We start from the raw sequence: 22944 nt of genomic DNA on the forward strand, positions 1-22944 counted from the left end.
TTTAAAGCTATGAGATTAGGGGAGGTCACCAAGGGAAGAAAAATAGAGACATGCCAGGACTGAATCCTGAAGCTCTCTGACATTAAATGACTTTAGCATTGAGTAGAATATATCAAAAGGACTGAGAAGTATGAAGTAGAGAAGAAAAAATCCGAGGGATGGTGTTACACCGTAAGCCCAGAGAAGTTAAGTTACCGTCAAGGAGAGAAAGATCCGTTGTGTCAAATGTTGCATATGGATTAAGTAACATGAGTCTGGGAATTGATTACCAATAGTGTTGGTGACCTTGACAAGAATGGTTTTGGTGGAGTCGTGGGGTGAAAGTCTGTGGATGGGCTCAAGGAAGGATGGGAGGAGAGAGACGGGGTATAGTGCGGCAACGCTTTAGAGGAGTTTAGTGGTAAAGGAAGGGGAGAGGTTGGGTGGGAAGTAAAAGGAGAAGTGAGGTCAAGAAATATTTTTAAATGGGAAAAATAACCGTATGTTTGTATGTTGAGAAACAGCCAGGGGGGAGTGAGCACTGGTGATGTAGGGGAGAGAGGAGAAGAGCCCAAGCCACGTCGTCAAGGTGGTGGGAAGGGAGGGGACGGAGTACAGAAACCGGGGCACAAAGCATCCATCCAAAGTACAAAGAGAGAAGACAGCATCTCTGGGCCCAGATGCAGGGAGGAGGATGGATGTGGTGGCAGCAAGGGGGCACTCTCTCCCGATGGCCTCTTTTCGGTGGATTAGAAGGCAAGGTTGAGAGAGAGAGAGAGAGAGAGAGAGAGAGAGAGGATGAAGTGGAAGGGGATGGACATTTAAAGAGAGAGGAAGACTTGTAAACGAGTCCTTGAGGGTAGTGGTTCTCACATGAGTGTGTCAGAGTCTTCAAGAGTCTGTTAAAGCTCTGCCCAGACTTTCTGACTGGGAGGGCTGGGGTGGGTGGGAGAACTTGCATTTCTGACAAGTTTCTTCGTGATGCTGAAGTTGCCCGTCCAAGGACAGCCCTCTGAGAACCACGGTGCCAGTGAGCGGAACAGCAGCGGGACTGTGGACAGACAGTGGGGTTATCAGCATCCAGGGCCCACGTGAGGTTAAAGTCGTGGGTTGAAGGTGTCTCCAGCGTATTTTCTCTCCACGCTCATAGTCACTGTCAGAGCTTCAGAGGCCTGCGTCTTTAAAACTTTCATCTTTTACTGACTTCCCGTTTGCCGAATAATAGTCTCTAAATTGTTCTCCTTTTAGAAAGGACACGGATTCTAGCCCTCTCCTTCTCACAGCTCTCTTGGAAGAGTCATGCTCCCCATACATCCCCACCTCCCGGTCCATGCAGCGCCCGCGTGTCCTCTCCTTTCCAGATGTCAGGACTCCTCCTTCTCCTGGGCATTAGGAACTCCCAGGTGCAATCCCAGTGGGCCTGTTTAGTTATAATCAGTTACTGGGTCGCTTGCAAATTTGGTGTCTCCCATCACGTTCTCCTTGAAGTCCTCTCTTCCTTCGGGTTTTGTGATATAAGGCTTTTCTGGTTTTTCTCCTGACAACTCCCTCCTCCTCTTTGCTTCTAGTCTAGCCTGGCAGTTGTCCTATGTGTAGATTGTAGATTTCCTGGGGTCACTTCTGGTGCCTCTGGTTACTCGCTCTGAGGCCTGAAGCATTGATTATCTGTTTTGTCACATGTCAAAAAATGAGGTTAGTAGGAGTACCCGCCCTGTAGGGTTGACTTGAGGATCAAATGAGTTAATACGCATGAAAACACTTAAGGCAACAGTGAGCGCATGAGACGATCACTTTGATCTATTGCTCCTCCATCAGCTGCTGCATGTGTGGCCCCCATGACCCCAAAACCCACAGTTTCAGGTAGACCTTGTTCCTGAGCACCAGTTCTCATGACCCGACTGCCCCCTGACGTGCCTGTGGACACCCCACCAGCATCTCACCCTCAACATATCCAAACCTTCAATTTACCATTCTCCACTCAATTTGCTTTATTCCTTTATTCCCTACATCTGTGGATGGCATCCTCGATCCAGTTTCCTAGCTGGACATTTGCTGGTTTCTAACTTTCCTTTAATTCTTACAGAGGGATTATCTTAGTCTACCAACTCAGAGATGCAGGAAACATAATGTTGTGTTTCTGTAATATACCTACATTTCTACTGGGAGTGGTGGACACTTAGTTTCAGGTGGTTGATGGGAGTTGCCCCTCCTTTCTCCAAAGACTGCCTGAATCTCGGGGAAGCACCCTATATGTATTTGCCCAAGCACTAGAAGAAGTGGCCCTGTTCTTGAATGACCAGCTGAGTATCCACTGAGATGTTGCCTGCCTGGTTCTAGCTTGCATGGCTTCTTCTGGTCTGATGTTCCTCTGCTACTCCCAGGTCAGTCTTAGACACACAGGAATCATTCCGAGGTGGTGAGAGAGAGCGTGGCACTGTCCAAGGTTCCTGCTGCCTCCAAAAGAAGTTCCCCTCTGCAGTTATTTCCTCTTTCTGGGACCAGGTCTCCTTTCTGAGGCTGGGTAGATGTCGGGGTGGGGCCCCGTCGATGTCAGATCTCAGGAACCTGCTCGAGGTCCCTGTAGACAGAACCCACCAACATCTGCGCTCTTACTTCTTCCCCCTCTGGCTCTCGTCTGCTGAGGGTAATGCCAATGGGAGTCCTGGCTTTACCTATGATATTGTCCCCGCATCTTTTGTATAGGTTTCAAGACCTTTCTGTTTTATTTAGGGCCTAGGCAATTAAAATCCAAAAGCCTGAAGTGGCTTCCCATTTTTTTCCCCCTGGTTTTGTCTCATGCTTTTACTGAGGCATAAGCACCAAAGCTTGGCTGCTTAAAGTGGGACTATGTGGAGAAAGGGAAGCAAAAAAAAAAAAAAAAAAATCCTATTTAGAAATATTATCTCATCACATTCCCTACGTCTGCTGGGGACTGTATCTTTTTTTTTTTTTTTTAAAGATTTTATTTATTTATTTGTCAGAGAGAGAGGGAGAGAGACCAAGCACAGGCAGACAGAATGGCAGGCAGAGGCAGAGGGAGAAGCAGGCTCCCCGATGAGCAAGGAGCCCGATGTGGGACTCGATCCCAGGACGCTGGGATCATGACCTGAGCCGAAGGCAGCTGCTTAACCAACTGAGCCACCCAGGCATCCCTGTATCTTTTTGATTCTGTCTCTTTTGTTCCCCTAAGGTCTCCTCTCCCTCCCTATTGCTTCTGTTTTTGAGTTCTTATTCTGTTTCTCCTGGCTCGGCTAATATTCTCCTCCCCCACCGCTGACTGTCCACGTGCTGAAAACAGTAGGAGGTTTTGCATCTGAAGACCCTTGATGAAAAATAAGATTAGGATGACTGAGTGATCCTATGATATGCCTGATACATATTTTATGCTCATTAACACCAAACACTCAAAACTTAGCACGGTCCATAAAGGAAGTATCAGTAGCATTTTACAGCTCTTAAATTAGCAGTAATATGCTTATCGTCCCAGGATGATTTCATGTTTTTATTATTTTTATTTATTTATTTTTTAAAGATTTTATTTATTTATTTGACAGACAAAGATCACAAGTAGGCAGAGAGGCAGGCAGAGAGAGGAGGAAGCAGGGAGCAGAGAGCTCGATGCGGGGCTTGATCCTAGGACCCTGGGATCATGACCTGAGCTGAAGGTAGTGGCTTTAACCCACTGAGCCACCCAGGTGCCCCGATTTCACCTTTTTAGAACTACCCTGCTGTTTCAACAAGAATGTGGTAAATCTAGTTTGTTTTGAGGCATGTGCTATATAGTTGGGGTTTCCCTCATGCTACCTTCCTTCTCCAAACATCCAGTGCCTTCCTGGCTTCAGGTCTTCCAGTTGGTATGGCCCCAACTGGTCCCTTCATGGTCTTCAAGTCAGCTTTGGGGAGACTTCTGTACGGGGAGCCTGCCTGAGATTGGGTTGTATGATTTTTGGCTCCTCGGTAAGGAGATACAGGAAAAGCCAGCTTTTTTTTTTTTTTTTAAAGGTTTTATTTATTTATTTGACAGAAATCACAAGTAGGCAGAGAAGAGGGCAGAAAGAGAGGAGGAAGCAGGCTCCCTGCTGAGCAGAGAGCTGGATGCGGGGCTTGATCCCAAGACCCTGAGATCATGATCTGAACCGAAGGCAGTGGCTTAACCCACTGAGCCACCCAGGCACCCTGGAAAAGCCAGCTTTTAAACGTTGTAAGCAGTTTTCAGTTTCTAGAGAGAGAGAGAGCGGGCCTTCAATTCACCTTGGGGCTGAGTCCTTGCTTTGGGAGAATCACTACGAAGTGCTTTTAGTTTTCTCCACGTAAAGCAAGTTATCTATCACTGGGCTGAGAGGAATGTTAAATCTGGTGGAATTCTTACCTCTTGGTTTTTAGAAGGCAGTGGGGAGAGATGCATTTCTTTGCCTTCAGGTTTTTTTTTTTTTTAAGATTTATTTATTTATTTGAGAGAGAGAGAGATTGTGAGCATGAGCAGGGGGAGGGGCAGAGGAGAGGGAGACAAACAGACTCCCCACTGAGAGGGACCCCCAACTCCCGCAACATGGGACTTGATCCCAGGACCCTGAGATCATGACCTGAGCCGAAACGAAGAGTTGGGCACTTAACTGACTGAGTCATCCAGGTGCCCCTCTTTGCCCTGAGTTTTGAGTGTTCTGTGTAGAACACTGTTGCTGGGTGGTGGCCCAGCAGGTGTTTACAGGAACTGTGGAGCAAGACAAAGCGCACTGAGGAGGACAGGCGGTGACAGAGGTGAGACAGAACCGGGTGGACTGTGAGCATCCTGTAGACCTTATTGATGTCCCACACAGCGGGGAAATATGGACATTTCCAAATGTACCAACTTGGCATGTGCTGTGACTACGTGAGTGGCTGGTTTAGGGTTAGAGGCATACCACGCCTTTGCGGGTGTGGGTATGTCTGTGTTCCTCTGAAGGACATGGACTTCCACAGTCAGTTGTGCTGACGCAGGAAGTAAAGAATGTGGGTGGGGTCATGCCTTAGACTAGCAGTAAGAAGAAACCTTCCCCTCTGTGGGCCTAACCACGCTGTGTTCTGGGCTCAGAGGTGTTGGTGTACTCAGAGCATTGCTGGGGCTGGAGGTGACTGGGGCTTAGAGGTTTCCCCTAAGGGCCCTTTTGTTCTGCCTCCTTTTCATGAGTTCAGCTACTTCTGAAGGTCAGTGGTTCAGACAACCATGGTTCCTATCCACTGTCCAGCCCAGCTCTGTCCAACAGAACTTTCTGCGAGGATGGAAATGATTTCCGCTCTGTCCAGGGTGTCAGCCAGTAGTCACATATGCTTTTGAGCACTTGAAATGTGACTGGTGTGACTGAGGAACTGAACATTTAATTCACTTAGATGTCATTCCTTTAAGTTTACATCTAAGTAGCCACCCAAGACTAGTGGCTACCATGTTGGACAGCTCAGGTCTAAATGACCGGAAACTATGAAGATGTTAAGCCCCAAAGCCTGAGCCCAGAGCTGTGATGACAGCTGTCATCATCTTAGGACACGGAGGCCCTGAAAGGGTGAGTCACCCCCACGTGAGGAGTGGAGCTGCCCAGAAGGCCCTACAGCAAGAGAGGGAGTGTGCTGTCGGGGCTCATGCCCAGAAACTTAGTGGCTCAAAACACACAGTCTGTAGGTCAGAAGTCCTGATGGGAGCAGCTGGTTCTCTGGCCAGAGTCTCACAAGGCCGAAATTAACGTGTTGTGGGGGCTGGCTCTATCTGGAGGCCCAGGGCAAAAATCCACTTCCAAACTCATTTAGGCAGAATCTGAATCCTTATGGGTGTAAGTATGAGGTCCCTTTTTCCTTGCTGGCTGCTAGTGGGATCTCCTATCTGCTCTTAGATGCTGCCCGCATTCCTTCTCAAGTGACCAGCAGTGGCATGTTGAATCTCCCTTGCGCTTCAAATCTCTCTGGCTGCTTCCCTTTCACTTCTGCCACTAGCCAGAGAACATTCTCTGCTTTTGAAGGAATCATGTGATTGTGTTAGGCTAGATCTCTCCCTTTTTCTCTCTCTGTTTTTTTTAGGGGGTGTGAAGGTAGAGGGAAAGGGAGAGAATCTTTTTTTTTTTTTTAAGATTTTTATTTATTTATCTGACAGATCACAAGTAGGCAGAGAGGCAGACAGAGAGAGAGGGGGGCGGGAAGCAGGCTCCCCACTGAGCAGAGAGCCCAATGCAGGGCTCAATCCCAGGACCCTGAGATCATGACCGGAGCTGAAGGCAGAGGATCAACCCACTGAGCCACCCAGGCGCCCGAGAGAGAGAATCTTTGGCGGGGGTTAATCTTAACAAGATTAAGATCTCACAACTTGATCTCACAACTCTGAGCCGGAACCAAAATCAAGAGTTGAATAGACTAAACAGACTGAGCCACCTGGGCGCCCCAATAATATCCCCCTTTTTAAGATCAACTGTGCCATTAACTTAACACAGTCATGGGGCGACATCTCATCTCATTTATAGACTCCAGGGATTAGGAGGTAGGGAATCTTGGGAGACTGTTTTTAGAATCCTACCATACCCACTTATTGATAGGACCCTTTTATATTATCTGTTTTCTCAAACCTGTCTCATTTTCCCTCCGTCTTCTCAATCAGCTGACAACCTTGCTGCTTATGTGAAAACCCCTGACTTTCCCACCTTCAGGTTCACAAACCTCCCCCCTCCACACGTGTCTTCTTTGCCTTCCCTCCTCCTTCTAGATCCTTCCCTCTGGGCTTCCTTAGAACCCTGCTTTGTTGCTTTCCTCTTCCTCCTTTCATTAGTCTTTCTCTGCTCCAGGAATAATCAGCATCAACATACAACCATGCTCTAGTATCTCCCAACTTAAAAACAAGCCAAACTCTCCTGGATGCCACCTTCCACAGCAATCACAGTAAGACTTCCTGGAATAGCAGTCCACACTCTCCCACTCACCCTACTGATCACTGCAGTCTGGCTTCTATTACCAGAACCCCACTGAACTGCTCTTGTTAAAGTCACTGTCTGGTTTTCTATTGCTCTGTCACATTTCAAAATTGGGTGGTTTTCAACAACTTATTAATGTATCTCTTGCTGCTGTGGTGATGGAAATTCTCACTTGAGGTTTCTCAGGAGGCTACGGTCAGTAGCAGCTGGGCCTGGAGTCATCCAAAGGCTCAGCTGAGCTGTATGTCCCAAGACAGTGCACTGACATGACTGGCAGTTGATGGTGGCCATTGGCTGGGACCTTAGCTGGGTCTGGTGACTGGTGTGCCTACACATGGCCGCCATGTGACTTAGCCTCTCAGAAGGGCAGCTGGGTTCTAAGAGGGAGTGTCCCAGGAGTGAGCATTCGTGGAGAACCAGGTGGAAGCTGCGAGGCTTCTCATGACCTAGCCTTGGAGGTCATGCAGCATGACGTCTACCGTATGCTGTTGGTCATAAGCAAAACACAGGGCCATGTCAGGTTCAAGGGGAAGGGCTTACAACAGGGGCATGGTTTATTGAGGGGGCCATCTTTGGAGACTAGCTATCCTAGTCACCAACAAGTTGATCCTCCTCATCTTCTTGACTTTTTTTTTTTAAGTTTTATTTAATCATCTTCCTTGACTTCTTATTAGCAGCTGACCTCGTTGATTGCTCTTTTTCAAAACTTTCTCTTCTCTGGCTCCACAGACCCCTGGCTTTCCTCTTCCCTCTCTGGCTCCTCTTTAATCTCCTTTGCTTTCCCCCAAATTGGAAATATTGGACCACTTCAGATTCTAGGCTTGGGCTTGATTAATTCTCTATGATGTCTCTGTGCATAATCTTACTTGTCCCATGGTCAGTGCCTACCACCCACATGCTGACGTCTACCAAGTTTTAGCTCTAACCCTGACTTTTCCCCTGTGTGCAGAACTGGGATATCTAGCTGTCTTCTAGTTACTTCTGTTTGGATGTCTGATGGGTGTTGTAGATTTAATACATCCACTTCTCCACCCTCGTACTCTCCCAGCCTTTTCTATCTCAACAGATGGCATCACCCTCCATTCCCTGCCCAAGCAAAAACCTAAGGGTCATCTGGAATTCTTCTTCCCCTCCTTCTAACACCTGCACTTCCATCCAAACCACCAGTAAGCAAGTCCTCTCTGTTCTTTGGCAGGCTTCAACATATTTCTTTAAATATATTTAATCTTTATTGCCTAGCAAACTGATACATTTATAGAGAAAAAAATATTGTATTACTAGGCTTATCTCATAAAAGCAGTGTGTTTCCCCATTCTGAATTTTCATTTCCCAAAGCAAGCATTCTTAACTATTTTGGCTAGTTTTTCTGCCATTTATGTCTGTATGTTAGAATTTCTCATGTAGATAACTGTTTCCGACATTTTCAGTATTATCTGTTTACTTTCACCTGTGGGAATGAGGTTTAGCTTTCTTATAGGCCTGTTTTGTGCCCCCAAATGCATTTAGACTTCTTGCATCTGTGTTATCACAATTTTTGGTTAAAGTTTTTTTTTTTTTTTTAAGATTTTATTTATTTGACAGACAGAGATCACGAGTAGGCAGAGAGGCAGGTGGAGAGAGAGTGCGGGGGAGGTAGGGGAAGGAAGCTCCCTGCTGAGCAGTGAGCCCCATGCAGGGCTCAATCCCAGGACCCTGAGATCATGACCTGAGAGGAAGGCAGAGGCTTTAACCCACTGAGCCACCCAGGCGACCCTGGTTAAAGTTTTGTCCTCACCACAGTTCAGTGTTTGTATATGAGGGTGACGATGTGAATGTTGTTTTTAGCCAAGCCGGGTAATGTGCTCTGTCTAGAATTCCTTTTTTCTTTCCTCCGGAGTTGGTACTTGCCATCTTTTTTTGAGTGTATGCTTGCTGTTGAGAATTAAAAGAAAAATTATTTAAAAATAATTATAGATTTATGGGAAGTTACAAAAATAATATAAAGAGTCCTGTGGACCTTCCACCCGGTTTTCCCCAGTGGTAACATCTTACATAGCCATAGTACAATGTCAGAATGGGGAAACTGATGTTGTAAAATCCACAGACCTTATGCAGATTTCACCAGACCTCTCAGTTTTAATTGTGTGTCTGTGAAAGTCACCACCACCTCCTACTTTTTTTTTTTTTTTAAAGATTTTGTTTATTTATTTGACAGAGATCACAAGCAGGCAGAGAGAGAAAGGGAAGCAGGCTCCCTGCTGAGCAGAGAGCCCAATGCGGGGCTCGATCCCAGGACCCTGAGACCATGACCTGAGCCGAAGGCAGAGGCTTTAACCCACTGAGGCACCCAGGCACCACCCCCTCCTCCTACTTTGACCACTACAATTCTTGTCCAAGCTGCTGTAGTGTCTCCTAGGATTACCATAATAGTCCTTCTCCTGTTGTCCTTCTCTAATCCATTTCCCACTGAGCAGCAAGAGGGCGCTTCTAAAAACATTTTTAGGTAGGTCAAATCCTTTGTCACTTCCCCGCTGCCCTTAGAATAAAATGCAAACTTTTCACTGTGACCAGCAAGGCCCCAGAGGACCTGGCTCACACCTGCCTTTTCAGGGACATTGGTGGGAGTACCACCCCTCACCTGGACGCCTTGAGCACGCCCTTACTGTTTCTCTTTGCCTACATGCGCTTCCTGCTCTCGAAAAGGGCGGCCGGGTTCTCTTCCAGGTCTCCACCCAATGGCCCCCTCCTCAGGCTGTCCCCGATCGTCCTAATAAAGTGTCCCCTTATCACCTCCTACATGGAGATGATCCCAGTCTCTACTCATGAGACTTACTCATTGGTTTACCTGTTTTTTGTCATCCTCTGGACAGCAGCAGCCGTTTTGTGGGTGGGAACTTGTCTGCATCATTCACTTTTCTGTTCTACTATACTTTCTGGTGTGGAGTGTGCGTTTAGTGAATGTGTGAATGAGTATTGACTGTGTCAGCGCCCTGATGATGGGCCCGTGTGCTCGGAGAGCTTTTCTATCAACCAGCCGTTGTGAGTTGCCCTAGAAGATAGGCCAAGGCCTGTTCTCAGACTGAACCCATAATAGCGTCCCCTCTGTCTTCCCATGTTTTTCGGGTTATAGAAGAAATAAAATAACGTTCCTTTCTTTGTAATCAGCTTATAAAATCACAGAGCCCACTTTTTGTGCTAACTCCTACTCATGACTCCTCCTCTGGGAAGCCCTTTGGCCTGGCTACTTATGTATTCCCATGGTATCTTAGAGAGGTCTAATTTACAGTCAATGAAATTCCCCCATTTTCAATATGTAGTTTGGTGACTTTTGACCCAGCAAGCATGCACTCATGCAAGCAGTCCAGAAAGTTCCCTTCTGCCTAGGTTGCTGCTGCTTCTTTTTAAAAATTGTGGTAAAATACATATAACATGAAATTGACCATTTCAGCTATCTTTAAGGGTGTGGGTTGGTGGTGGTAAGTCTGGTTCCTATTGTTTTGCCACCATTACCACCGTCCATCTCCAGAACGTTTTTCATTTTCCAGAACTGAAACTTTGTACCCATTAGACACTAACTCCCCATTCCCCCCTCTTTCTTCTCTTCCCAGCCCCTGATAACCACCATTTTACTTTCTGTCTCTCTGTTTGACTTTGGCTTCTTTTTTTCTTCTGTTGTGGTAAAAAACACATATAAAATTGACCATCTTAACCATTTTTAAGTCTATGATTCAGTAACGTTAAGTAATGGCTTCTTTTAAACATACGTTTGGGTTTAGTTGTGAATGCGGAAAACTCCAATTAACAGTAGCACAAACATGGTTGTCCATGGCTCCTGTGACAGCTGTACCAATACTAGGAATCTTGTGTTTTGTCATTTGTTACACATATCTTCTACCTTTTAGTCCAATATGGCTGCTCTAGTTCCAGCCCTCAAGTCCACATTCCAGCTGGCAGGAAGGTAAATGGGGGAGGATGTATTTTCCCTTTAAGAGCACTTCATAGGGGCACCTGGGTGGCTCAGTGGGTTAAAGCCTCTGCCTTCGGCTCCGGTCATGATCCCAGGGTCCTGGGATCGAGCCCCACATCCGGCTCTCTGCTCAGCGGGGAGCCTGCTTCCTCCTCTCTCTCTCTGCCTGCCTCTCTGCCTACTTGTGATCTCTGTCTGTCAAGTAAATAAATAAAATCTTAAAAAAAAAAAGCACTTCATAGAAGTTACACATCATTTTGCCCTTATGTCCCATCAGAAAGAACTTGGCCATGTAGGCACATGTTGCTGCAGGAGAGCTGGGAGAGGGAGTCTTTATTCTGGACCACAGATACCAATTGTAATTTGTGGGTCCTAATGCTGAGAAAGAGGAGCATGCACATTGTAGGAATAGCCAGCAGTGTCCACGACAGCTTGCCCTCCTCATAGCACTGGTCACTGCACTGAGATCATTTTTTTGCTTCTTACTGGACTGTCGATTCCCTCAGCCAGAGGCTGTATGTGTGTTTTACCCCTTGGCCCAGGGCCAGATCCTTCATGTTTTTCTACAAATAAATGAGTCCAGCCAAACCATGTGATTTGGAATAGTAGAGAAGTGAGGCATTGAAGAGTGAAGTGACCAGTCATCCAGCCTGGGCTCCCACCAAATTCAGGAAACTGCTTTCCTGCAGATTGGGCAGGTGGCTTCCACTGACCACGCCCACTGCTGGGCACTGCTGGCCATGTAGGGGCTCTTCTGGCTGTGCACCCACACTTGGCCTCCACGGAACTTTCACACCGGTTCTGCATTGCCCCCACCACCATGGTTCCACTTTCCATACCTTTCCCTGGCTCCAGGTCTCCCTCTGCCAGGCAGAGATGCCTCCTTGGAGTCTTCACAGGACCTGCTCCTCCCTGAGGGGCCAGGGTCGGGGAGCATTCGGGGCCTGAGTCTCCTGAGGCTGAGAGCCTGGGCAGGAAGGCAATGTCACCTCTGTCCTGGGCTGAGTGCAAGAGAGCGGATGACCCCCCACCTGTGCTTTGCCAGGACTCTGAAGGGATCCAGCTCTAACACTTCCTCTTCACCTGAGGTGGCTGTTTTCTCATGTGAAGACAGACATGCCTGGCCCATAGCAAGTTATTTCTTGGCTTACGTTGTGAGGCCCGATGGCCCAGACTTTAAATTGTAGGGCCTTCCCCCCACGCCCTGGCCCATTCCCCTCTTCTCTTTTCCTGCCTTCTAGAGCTCTTGGTTCTCCTCAGGCCTCTCTGTGGCTTCTTAAGCTAGCCTCACCTGCTGCAGCCTTCAGGTTCTCCTTTCCCAAGTGTGGCTGCAGGGGGCAGCACTGGCTCCCCAGGACCTCGGAGTGCGGCTGCTAAACTCCAGGGGAACCACACCCCAGTGTATGACAAAGGCCCCATAGGAGGCTTTACGCAGAGTTGAGGCTTCATACCTGGCTTCCCAATTCCTTCCAGAAGATCCCTCCACCTTTAACTCTCACTACCCCAAGGAAGGCATTCATCCTTCCTTCCCCCACAAAGCCTCTTTTTATTTTCTTGGCATGGCCCTTGAAGCTCCAAGCAGGGCAGAACAAGAGGAGCCTGTGTCCCCTAGTGTCCTCTGGAGACCCCAGGCCGGCTGCGCCATCCTGAGTGATGTGGGCCTCGTGGTCGGTGACACAGGCATCTCCAACTTGTAGGCTTCTCTTGCCATCTTCGGGCATGGTCACTGCACGGCCGCTGGCAGGGCACGGGCGTCGATAGGAGGTGGCAGGAAGAGTGGGAGCGAGTGGCATGAATTTAGATCCTGGGCCTTTAAGTAAATGCTCAGAGCAGCCTACATGGTGGGGAATTCCAGATGAGGGAGCCTGTGGGTAGTTCCCACCCTCTGCTCCCACATTTCCTGGCAGAGCCGGCTGGGCTCTCTGGGGGACCCTGGGACCACCCCGCGGTCCCGTTCTAGCTCCCGGCACCAGGATGACCACTGATGTGCACATGCTACTCATTGGCTTTGAGGGGAGGGAACCAGGCCCTGCAGGCTGTGTTTTCTCCCCGCCCCCTGCTCCCCGCAGTCCTGGATATATACAATCCTGTCGGATTGAAGAAGACATACTTGTCTTTAACATCTTGATGGCGTGGACTGCCACTGTGCCACCTCCCATGCTTACTCTCGATGCCCCTGTACTTCCCCTCTCTGTAGCAGATGTCCCTTGAGGGGGCGTTTCTGAGAACAACCAGGACCAAGAAGAAAAAGCAGACTCTACCCCATAGTGCTTGTTAGCCTCTTGGGCCACGTGGATTGGCCCACGTTCGGGCAGGTATGTCTGTTGTTCCTGCCAGGTGAGTCGGTGGAGATGGAACATTCATTTATTGGGGCAAATGTGCCATGTTAGAGTCATTCTGAAAAGTCCAGCATGCCATGTCCCTCCCCCTTACCACCCCTGCCCCCACCCTGGGGGCAGCAGGGGAGGGGAAGTGCTGATGAAAGCAGGGGAGAAGGAGAGTTCACAGGGCAATTTGGAGCTCCTCGATGCACCAAGGGAGGGGAAGCGGACCTGGGGGCAGACGGAGCAGCAAAGCAGAGAAGGGCAGGCAGGCATTCTCCAGAGGCTTGGTTTTATTGTGAGGTTCTCTTATTCCTCAATGAGATACCAGAAGCTGTGGTGCACTATACACAGTCACAGGACAGGGCACAGCTGCCAGGGTGGAGCGGGGAGCTGGGGGTTGGGACCAGCCATCTATCGAGGCATGTCTCTCTTCAAGGGCTGCCTCAGATTCCCCCACCCCAAACCTTCCAGGCCCCCAAGAAGCCTGGCCTGTAGAGCAGAGGACTGTCAGAAGGCTCAGCCTCCAGCCACTGGGGTCTGGCACTGACGGGGGAGGGAAAGAAGAACCTCCCGAATACTCGGGCCACACACACCTCTGCTCAGGGACTCCACCTGGCCTGGCTTCCTGCCTCTAGGACAGAGTTCTGGAAGCTCTTCGGAGCTTGGGACCGGTTGGGAGGAGGCTGGTCCTCTGCTGCCCACTCAGCCGCTGGCTGAGGTAGTGAGGGACAGTAGGTTCTTAATTGTAGTTTCATCAGGTAGAGAGGGGTGCTGGACCCTCTCTTCTTCCACGTCTGCAGCCCTCTGTCAGCACCACTCCCAGGCAGATTCTGCTCCCATGCCAGGCCCACAGTCCCAAGGGGACCTCTGCAGTGGTAAAAGGACAGCTTCTTGCTGTGGCAGAGAATGCTCCCGGAGATGTTCAGTTCTGTCCTTTTGTGATGGGCCACAAACACTTGGCAGTGCCCTCACATACGGGGTCTTTGGGCACCATCCCCACCTGCTGAGGGATGTGCTAGGCCCAGATGCACCTCCTCCTCCTTCTCCAGGTTTCTCCCAGGCCCATGGTCCTGGTGGGCAAAGATGACCCCCCTCCTTTGTCCCCCTGGGACCCCTCTATCCTTCTACCCCTTCCATTCCCTCACTCTCCATCACGTCCCCAACCCTGGCTTCCCTTTTCACAAACTCCCGAAGAAAAGGAAGGATAAACCAGATAGAAGCAGCTCTGGAACAAAGAGTACAAAAAAAAACCAAACAAAGACAGCCAGTGGCGTGCGGAGAGGGAGTGAGACTGTGGGGGGGTGGGCAGAGGGCTGGGGCGATGATGCATGCGGCCCTGGGATTCCTTATGGGGGGGGTCCCCATTGTTCCTCTAGCTGTGTGAGGGACTCGGGGGGGCAGGGAGGGGGGTCAGCCAACGCAGAAAAGTAGGGTCTCTGGCCCAGGCCACGTGGCTTCCTGCCCAAGCAGTCACAGGGAGATGAAGTCCATGGCCTGTAGGAGAGGCAGGGAGAGCAGGAGCAGCAGCAGCCACGAGGTGTTCTGAGCCAGCAGGCTGATGCCCTCACACTTGACCAGTTTGTCTGTGGAAAGAGAATGGGGGGAAGGGAAGGGCAGGAGTGAAGAGGGCCCAGGATTCACACAGCCACAGGCCCTGAGCTGGGGCACATTCCCTTGGGCAGACTGGTGCCATGTTGGCTTAGCTGGAACCAGGGCCAGTCTGCTCTAGTAGAATCAACTATCTTTCTCATTCGCAGCTTCCTGAGTCTTGAACAAACGTCATTTCAAATCTTTTATCAAGCACCTTCCATAGAAAACTTTGGGTGAGGTAGCTAGTGTCTTCCCTGTTTTCCAGGGTGGGGGGTACGGAGGAGGACTGGGGGGGCCAAGTGATTTGCCCAGTCATGGTAGAAGTGTCTGTGACACCATTCCACCTGTCTCACTGTCCCCTTAGCCTTTCCCTTCATACACACAGCAGGCAGTGGTTCCCCCAGGGCACCAGGCAGTAGCTGGGGGGAGGAAGAGAGAGGTTCTGGGCTCCGCTCATCTCTGGTCTGGCTAAGGGGACTGCCTGCTGTCCTAGCCAGCCCTCTCCCCTCCAGCCTCTTCTCCCAGCTCACTTGGCCTTGTTGGGAGCTTGCCTTACCTCTGAGCACAGAAACATTCTTGCTGGAGGTGATGGGGGGCTGGCCAGAGAGCCGAAGTTCACAGGTGTATGTTCCCTCATCCTTGGTGGTGAAGCTGGATAAGTAGAGGACCTTGATGTTGTACTTGCTGGTGAAGTTGGTTCGGGAGCGGTAGGAGTGCTCAGGCACCCCCATAGTGCCATAGAGCACGTGCTTCTTTTTCTCCCGGGTCAGGCTGAACTCATACTGGATGGGCGAGGTGGTAGAGTTCTCATGGCGGCAGTCCAGACGAAGGCTCTGGTCCACCAGGCACGCTGTCAGGCTGGTCACTTTCTGCCCACGGGCTACCTGCAAGACTGGCACCAGCAGTGCCCACTCCCAAGTTGGGGGGCCTGCAGAGCAGGGGACCTCCCACCCACAGTAACTGGAGAGAATGGCCTGGCCAGGGAGGGCACAAGGGTCTGCTTTTTGGGTACCTCTCCCCACCCCAGAGGTCCCTCGGGGCCACTTCCACTTCCCTGATGCAGACCCAGCCTCCTTCCCTCATGTTTTTTAGTCCTGGTGTCCCATGGGGCAGGAGATCTTGGGGAGTTGATGTAGGCTCCCAGTTCCCATTTGGAGGTCCCGGCTCAGTGTGGGGCAGACTCAGTGAACTGTTTTTCCAAAAACTGCCTCAGGCAGCCTGAAGGTCAACTAGGTTACTCAGCGGATTTAGGGATGAGAAAGAGCCTCCTCTCCCTCAGTCATCTCCCCCTCCGAGGTTGGGAGCGAGAAGCTAGTTTCTCTGAAGGGAAGGAAGTCAAGGTACTTGGAATCCCAGCCCTGCCCCTGCCCAGTACCTGTCAGCAGAAGAGCGAAGCCGATGGTGGGGTTCATGGTGCCGGGAGCTCAGTCCTTGATCTGGGGGTGCAACCGGATGGGGGTCAGCCAGGAGATGGAGCAGGTGGGCACACATTTACTGCTAGGGCTGGGGGGGGGGGCTCGGGGACACATGCTGTGATGGCCGTGCCAGGCAGGCAAGCTTCTCTGTGTACTTCTCCCCTCCCACTTCTGAGTGATTGTGACACTGCCACTTGGTGCCTCCCCTCTCTGGGAAAGCAAGGGGAGGGAGGACACACCTTGTGATGGTGTCTCTGTGTGAAAAACCTGGAGTAAAGGGACTTTGACCATTTCCTTTTTCCTTCAGGAAGGCAGAGACAATATCCTAATTGTGGCAAAGTGGATCTCACACAACATTTACTATCTTAATCATTTTTGAAAAGATTGATTTGAGAGAAAGAGTGAAAAAAAGCACATGTGCAAGGGAGGGGGGAGGAGCAGAGTGGGAGAGAGAGGGAGGGAGAAAGAATCTCAAGCAGATCTGTGTCCCTGCCTGGTGCGACCCGGGGCTCGATCTCAGGACCCTGAGATCACGACCTGAGGTGAAACCAAGAGTCGGTTGCTTAACTGACTGTGCCACCCAGGCGCCCCTGTCTTAATCATTTTTAAGTGTACAGTCCAGTGGTGTTATTAGGTTCCCTCACATTGTTGTGCAGGCAATCTTTTTTTTTTTTTTTTTAAAGATTTTATTTATTTATTTGACAGACAGAGATCACAAGTAGGCAGAGAGACAGGGTGAGAGAGTGGAGGAAGCAGGCGCCCCGCCGAGCAGAGAACCCGACATGGGGCTTGATCCCAGGACCCTGAGATCATGACCTGAGCCGAAGGCAGAGGCTTTAACCCACTGAGCCACCCAGGCGCCCCTGTGCAGGCAATCTTCAGAACTCCTTTTATCTTGCAACACTAAAACTCTACCCATTACACAAAAACTCCCCATTCGGGGACTTTTCTGTTTGTTTGTTTGTTTGTTTGTTTTTTAAGATTTTATTTATTTATTTGACACAGAGAGAGAGAGAGAGAGACAGCACAAGTAGGCAGGGGGGGTGGGGAAGTGGGCTCCCCATGGAACGGAGAGCCTGACGCGGGGCTCGAACCCAGGACCCTGAGATCATGACCTGAGTTGAGGGCAGAGGCTTAACCCACTGAGCCACCCAGGCGCCCCAACTTTTCTATTTCTTTTTTAGAAGAAAAATCCCCAATACCCTAACAGTTCTTGGCGTATAATAGATGCTCAAAAGATCCTGAATGAATGAATGAATGAATGAATGAATGAACTTTAGATACACACAGGGTTGTGATGGGGATTAAGAAAAATGGCGAATGTCTGCCACTAGGACTGCTCCATAGTGAGTGGCCTGTAAATGTTTTAAGTCCCTTCCTCTAGAAATTTTTCAGACTGTGTGGCTAAGGTGCTTCCAGATGGGCCAGTAGTTGACCTACAGCTAAGGGCCTTGCAACAGTGCTCTCTGATTGCATATGTTCTCTGATTGCATAGGAACCAAGATGTTTGCAAATGTCCAGCTCTCTGGACAGGCCTCTTGGGCCTGCCGTTTTCCAGTCTGGCTTCAATACTCTCCCTGCCTAAGCTCTGTTCCCTGCCTTTTTTCAAAGCCTAGTCGGGACCAACATCCTGGTGTCCCAGAGCAGGTAGCTTGGCCTGTCCGCACTGATGCTCACCCGGGAGAGGCCGCGCAGGAAAGACTTGCGCGTGGGAGGGCGCGCAGGGCCCTGCCCAGATGCCTGCGCCCAGGTGCGCAGCTGGCTGCCTCCAAGGCCCCCCAGGCGCTCCAGAGCTGGGCGAGGCTGGGGCCCCGGCAGTACCAGGGGGCGGCAGTTGGCACCTGCTCAGAAATATAACTGAGAGGGCCCCAGGGGTGCTGTTGGGGAAAGAGGGGGTCGGCATCTGGCTTTGATTCACAGACACTGAGTTATGGAGGAGGCGTGTGAGCTTGAGATCTAGGAGGGAAAAGGGGAAGCCTTGGCTAGGACGGGGATGAAATGGGACTGGGGCTGGATAAGGATGGAGACCCAATGGCACAGTTAACAGTAGGGGAGGCACAGATGTTTTCATTTCCTCTGCCTGGTGTCCCCGCAGCCCAGAACCCAGACAAGTTCTGCATTCCCTCCTTCTCCAGCCCCCGTTAGACTAGCCCCACCCTCATTCCATTTCCGTATTCCACCCGTCTCCTCTCCCAACTGAGGTCCCCCTTCCCCCTCTCATCCTTTCCCAGTTCTCCCTTCCCCCGTCGGCCCGCCTTCCAGTCCCCGCCCGCGGCACTGCGGTTTCCCTGCCCTTTGACGCCCCGCACCCAGCCCACCGCGAGGTTGCAGGGCAGAGATTCCCCCCAGCTCTCGGTCATCCGTTCTGTCCCCAAATCTCCCCGCCCCCACCCCATGCCTTTGCGAGCTAGGTTTGGGGACATCTGCTTGGAGAGCAGAAACCAAGGCTGTCCTTGGCGCCCTTCATCCCCGTTCTCCTCCAGCGCCCCGGCCCCAGGCAACCATCCCTTCAGGGGGTGAAAACCCGGGTGCGCCTTCCGCGAAACGAGGGGTGCGGCAGGCCAGGGGCGTCCCGCTCCCCCCTACCTGGGAAGCAGACCCCTACCCAAGCACGGCGAGGCTCCTTGCCAGGGCACCCCCGAACCTTTTCTGGAAGCCTCGCGTTGGGAGGACTTGCCTGGGCGCTTGGGGCCTCTCCCAGCGCCCCGGGTCCCGCCCTGGCTCCCGCTCCCACCTGGGCTCCGGTCCTCCTCTGCAGCTGCAGGCTCCCCCCCGGATGCGCCGCCGCCGCCGCCGCCGCCGCCGCCGCCTCCAGTTGCAGCAGCCGGCCGGCGCCCGCAGTTTTCACCAGGGGTGGGAATGGAGGAGCCGGGGTTGGCCCAGGGACCGGCCAATCAGAGACTGGGGAAGGGGGATGGGGGGGAATGGGAGGCGAGGAAGAGAGGCAGAAGGAGGCGGCAGCAGTTGGGGATAGATGTAGGAGAGTGGCCGTCTGCCGCAGAAGGGGGACCTCACCCTCTGGCTGGCAGGCCAGACCCGGGATAGGAGGGCTTAGGGCCCTGGGGGATCAGGGTGGGGCAATGCTGGGAACACTAGCTGCCTTCCAGAACCCCGAAATGACTGCTCCCCTATTTAGGCTTTAACCCTTTCTTCTGAATTAGGCTTCTGAAGCCTATGGGAAAAACAAGGGGCCGGAAACCCGCCCGTTAGGTCAGTGCCCACGCCTCCCCCCTCCCCCTTTTCAGCGGGAGCCTACCTCCCTGGAGCCAACAGTGAGAAATTTTGGAGTTGGAATATTCCAGGCTTTCTCCAAAGGAAGATGGTGGGGTGTTTTTCCACATTGGAACAGTTCTTCAGAGGCAAGGCAGGCACTGCATCCCACCTTCCCTGGTCCTGAGCCCTGCCGCAGTCCTCATCCATCCCAGAACATCCGGACCTTCTGGGGCTTTCTGCTCTGGGGCTGGCACCTCCTGGAGCAGAGAGCTAGAAGGTTCTTCTTGGTTTCATATACTCCTCCTGACACTCCCATCCCCGCCCCACCTCCTCCCTGGTCCCTGAGTTGTGTGTGCTTGTTTGGTCTCCAGACGAGAGGAGGAGTACTGTGTGTTTTGTTTTGTTTTGTTTTTTAACCAAGCATTGTGCTGGGCACAGTATATTCATGGCTGTGTTGCCCCCCCCCAGCAATACGCTGGGTTCATCTCATCCCATGTCCCATCCTGTTTCTCAGCTAGTAAGTGGGAGAGCTGGCCAGCCAACCTGGGGTGTGGAACCCCGTGTCCTCAGTGCTGGCCCACTCCACCACTACATCCCAGCCCAGTGGGAGGGGACATTGTGGAACTGTGGGAAAGGGGAGGAGACAGGAGCATCGAGAAAGAATAGAGGAAACCAGGCTCTTAATCCCATGGGGCACCCTCCCTAGCCCTATCACTTCAATTTCAAGTCACCGGAAGCCCCTGGATCTTTTTTCTCTTCTTTTTTTCCATGGCCAGTGCCAGTGACTTGTCTGTCTCCCCACCCACAGGTGAGGGAATTTTTTTTTTTTTTTGAACGAATTTTATTTGCTTGATTTGCATCCTCGTGGCCTCTTTGCGGATTCTGGCTGAGGCATCTTGTGGGCTGGCCCTGCCTCCCTGCCATCTGCCTGCCCGTTCTCCTATTTCTTCACAGAAGTCAGCCCTGGCACCTTAACTGCAGTTTCCATTACTGCAGTGCTACTGTTGGAAGTCATCCCTGGGCTGGCAAGTGGGAGACTCTCTTCCCTCTCCCTCCCTGGGAGGTTAGGTGGCCTCCCGGCTCTCCGAGGGATGGGACTTTCTAACTGGAAGGAGCTTCGAGGATGGTCCAGTCTAGGGGCCGGTCACCAGGATAAACAACAGATGCTCTGGGGGGTGGGGTGGGGTGGGGATTTATGAAAAAAGCAGTTGTCCCTGCCCACCTGGGATCTCCTTAGTCTAGCAGTACACTGCCTGAGTCTGCACTTTTCACAAGCTCCCCGGGGTCTGGGGAGTGCAGAACGCTGATCTGGTAAGACCGTCCCTCTTTATAGACCAGGTCACCTGGCTTCTTATTGTCTTCTTGGTGATTTTTAAGGCCCTAGATGTCCTGGCTCCTGACTGTCAGCCTTTACCACCAACTCATCTTGCCCATTTTTCTTCCTGCTACATTCTGGAAACATTGGCGGCCTCCCTGTCACTGCACGCATGTGGTCTCCTGGCTAACAGCTTTCTAGTTCTCAGTCTGGAGATCTTTCCTATCAGAGCACAGTTGCTTTAGGCTGGGGCCTAACCCCCTTCTCTCTCTCTCCTTCTCTCTCTCTCTCTCTCTCACACACATACATAGGCACAGGCACATGTACGGATGGGACTGGAGACAGTTCCTTTTTTTTTGGCAGAACATGGGGATACCCAGAGGCATCTTATCTTACAGAAGATATCTGAGCTCTGTCTGTACATGACCCTGGCTGCTGTTTCCCGCTCTGTGGCGGAGTCTCTGAGTGTTGTTGGATGGGAGCTGTGCTATTTTTTTTTTTAAAGATTTTATTTATTTGACAGATAGAGATTACAAATAGGCAGAGAGGCAGGCAGAGAGAGGAAGGGAAGCAGACTCCTCGCTGAGCAGAGAGCCCAACACGGGGCTCGATCCCAGGATGCTGGGATCATGACCTGAGCCGAAAGCAGAGGCTTTAACCCACTGAGCCACCCAGGTGCCCCGGAGCTGTGCTATTTTGATAAGGTTATGAGGACCTGGCCTACTTTCTGGGTCCCCAAGCACTTTAGTTCAGGAAGGGGAGGGGTGTGTGGACTCTCATTTTTCTGTCTACTAAAGCAAGATCTCTGGCTGGTTGGAGTTAATGGTTCGAATGAGACAATCTGGGGGCAGAGATGGAACACAGGTTGGAGAAGGGAATGGAATTTAAATATCTCCCTTTTGCTAATGGTACGGGATCAGGGTGCTGACAGTAGGAAGGGTTTCGGGGAATCCACCCAAAGCAAGATTTCCTGATAGCCTGTGGCTGTTCTGTTGGTTCCTTAGAGCTAACTCTCCCATTATCTCCAGTTGCCCCAGCTAGGGACCATGGGGTTAAAAACTCTAAAAATTCCTATTCCTTTAGGGTAATCAAAGGACAACCAGCCATTCACTTCTTACTTACCAGTTTCAGCAGACTGGCTTTATAGAATCCCAGAGATGACAGAAGCCGTCCCATCATTTTACAGCTGGAGACTTAGGTCCAAGAGAGGGAGGATTTGTCAAAGGACTGACAAATACTTTGAAACATTTCCAGGGCTGGCTGTATCCTAGATGTTCTGACTCCTCATACAGTGCTCTCTACTACTCCCTTCCGACTTCTACTAGACTGATTTCACTGGTCCATGGTGAATAAGAAAAGCAAGGACAGTGTGGGGGTACTCTAAACATAGCTGTGAGGTTGCCCCCTTGTTCTGATCACCTCCTCTTCACTTAATAAGGGAGGGATTTTTTACCCCTGGTTTTTGGAGATGGCTGAACACACGATCCCTGACACCAGAAAGATGAGATGGATGATAGCTTATTAGTCACGTATGCTCACAGCCCAGAGGAGGACACCACACATAGAGGTTTCATAGGAGCGGAGTGAACAGCCCGGAGCTATTGGAGGCAGACTTCGTTATTTAACATTGGCTTGCTGAATAATTCTGTGGGCTGGCATGGAACTGAAGCCCACTACTCAGAGATAGTCGGGAATTGTGCCTCGTCCCCATGATAAGGAGGTTTGATTGGCTTGGGGAACTTATTAGCAGAAACTAAGTTGGAAGGAGGACTTGTGGTTAGGTTGTTGAGGTGTTTCAGATTTTTTGTGTCTAGATAGCACATACCGTTGAATCCTAATTTGGGGCTAATTGAGTTCTTATACCACATACCTTCCCTTCCTTGGGAAGACCTACGTTTTCATGCTAAGGTTATACCTCTCTGCTTCTTTGTAGCAGTGGTAGAAGGCATGCATGTTTTTAATGTCCAAAGGCAAAGAAAAAAAAAAAGAAAAAGAAAAGAGTAAGGTGGTAACTTCCTGTTGACGTGCAGACTTCTTCGGAAACATGACTAGTCTATGAAATTCAAAAATCTTGGAATCGTGCCCTCTATACTCTGCTGCTTCTCCTAATCTCTAGTGGAGGTCAACTCCCCAAGTGAGGTCACTTTCTGAAGAAGTGCATGTTTGGTTGGAGAGTGTGACAAAAAATAAAAGTTATCTCTTAGAACACAGGGCAGAGGGCAAGAGGACAGAGCAC

At 50.8% G+C, this 22944-nt stretch overlaps 1 protein-coding gene across 3 annotated transcripts; it reads right to left on the reverse strand.

Annotated features, from left to right (window-relative positions):
• Positions 1 to 13447: 13447 nt before the first annotated feature.
• Positions 13448 to 19078, reverse strand: THY1 (Thy-1 cell surface antigen). 3 transcript variants are annotated; one of them, XM_047693465.1, is made up of 4 exons: positions 18915 to 19078; positions 16141 to 16201; positions 15322 to 15657; positions 13448 to 14758 (listed from the first exon to the last, which is right to left on the reverse strand). In XM_047693465.1, the coding sequence occupies exons 2-4, from the start codon at positions 16175 to 16177 to the stop codon at positions 14646 to 14648; spliced, it is 486 nt and encodes a 161-aa protein (XP_047549421.1). In that variant the 5' UTR covers positions 16178 to 16201; positions 18915 to 19078; the 3' UTR covers positions 13448 to 14645. The 3 variants fall into 3 exon arrangements, with proteins under 3 accessions (XP_047549421.1, XP_047549423.1, XP_047549422.1); XM_047693467.1 differs by having other exon boundaries at positions 18858 to 19023; XM_047693466.1 differs by having other exon boundaries at positions 18825 to 18980.
• Positions 19079 to 22944: the final 3866 nt, after the last annotated feature.

This window comes from Lutra lutra, chromosome 10 (assembly GCF_902655055.1).
Source record: "Lutra lutra chromosome 10, mLutLut1.2, whole genome shotgun sequence".
Lineage (NCBI taxonomy): Eukaryota > Metazoa > Chordata > Mammalia > Carnivora > Mustelidae > Lutra > Lutra lutra.

Excerpts from the sequence above, each read along its gene's own strand:
- THY1 (XM_047693465.1), bottom strand. The coding sequence starts at position 16,177 with ATGAACCCCACCATCGGCTTCGCTCTTCTGCTGACAG. Across the intron at positions 15,658-16,140 it reads CTTCGCTCTTCTGCTGACAG|TCTTGCAGGTAGCCCGTGGG; the intron begins GTACTGGGCAGG and ends TGCTGGTGCCAG. Across the intron at positions 14,759-15,321 it reads GAATGTTTCTGTGCTCAGAG|ACAAACTGGTCAAGTGTGAG; the intron begins GTAAGGCAAGCT and ends CTCTTTCCACAG.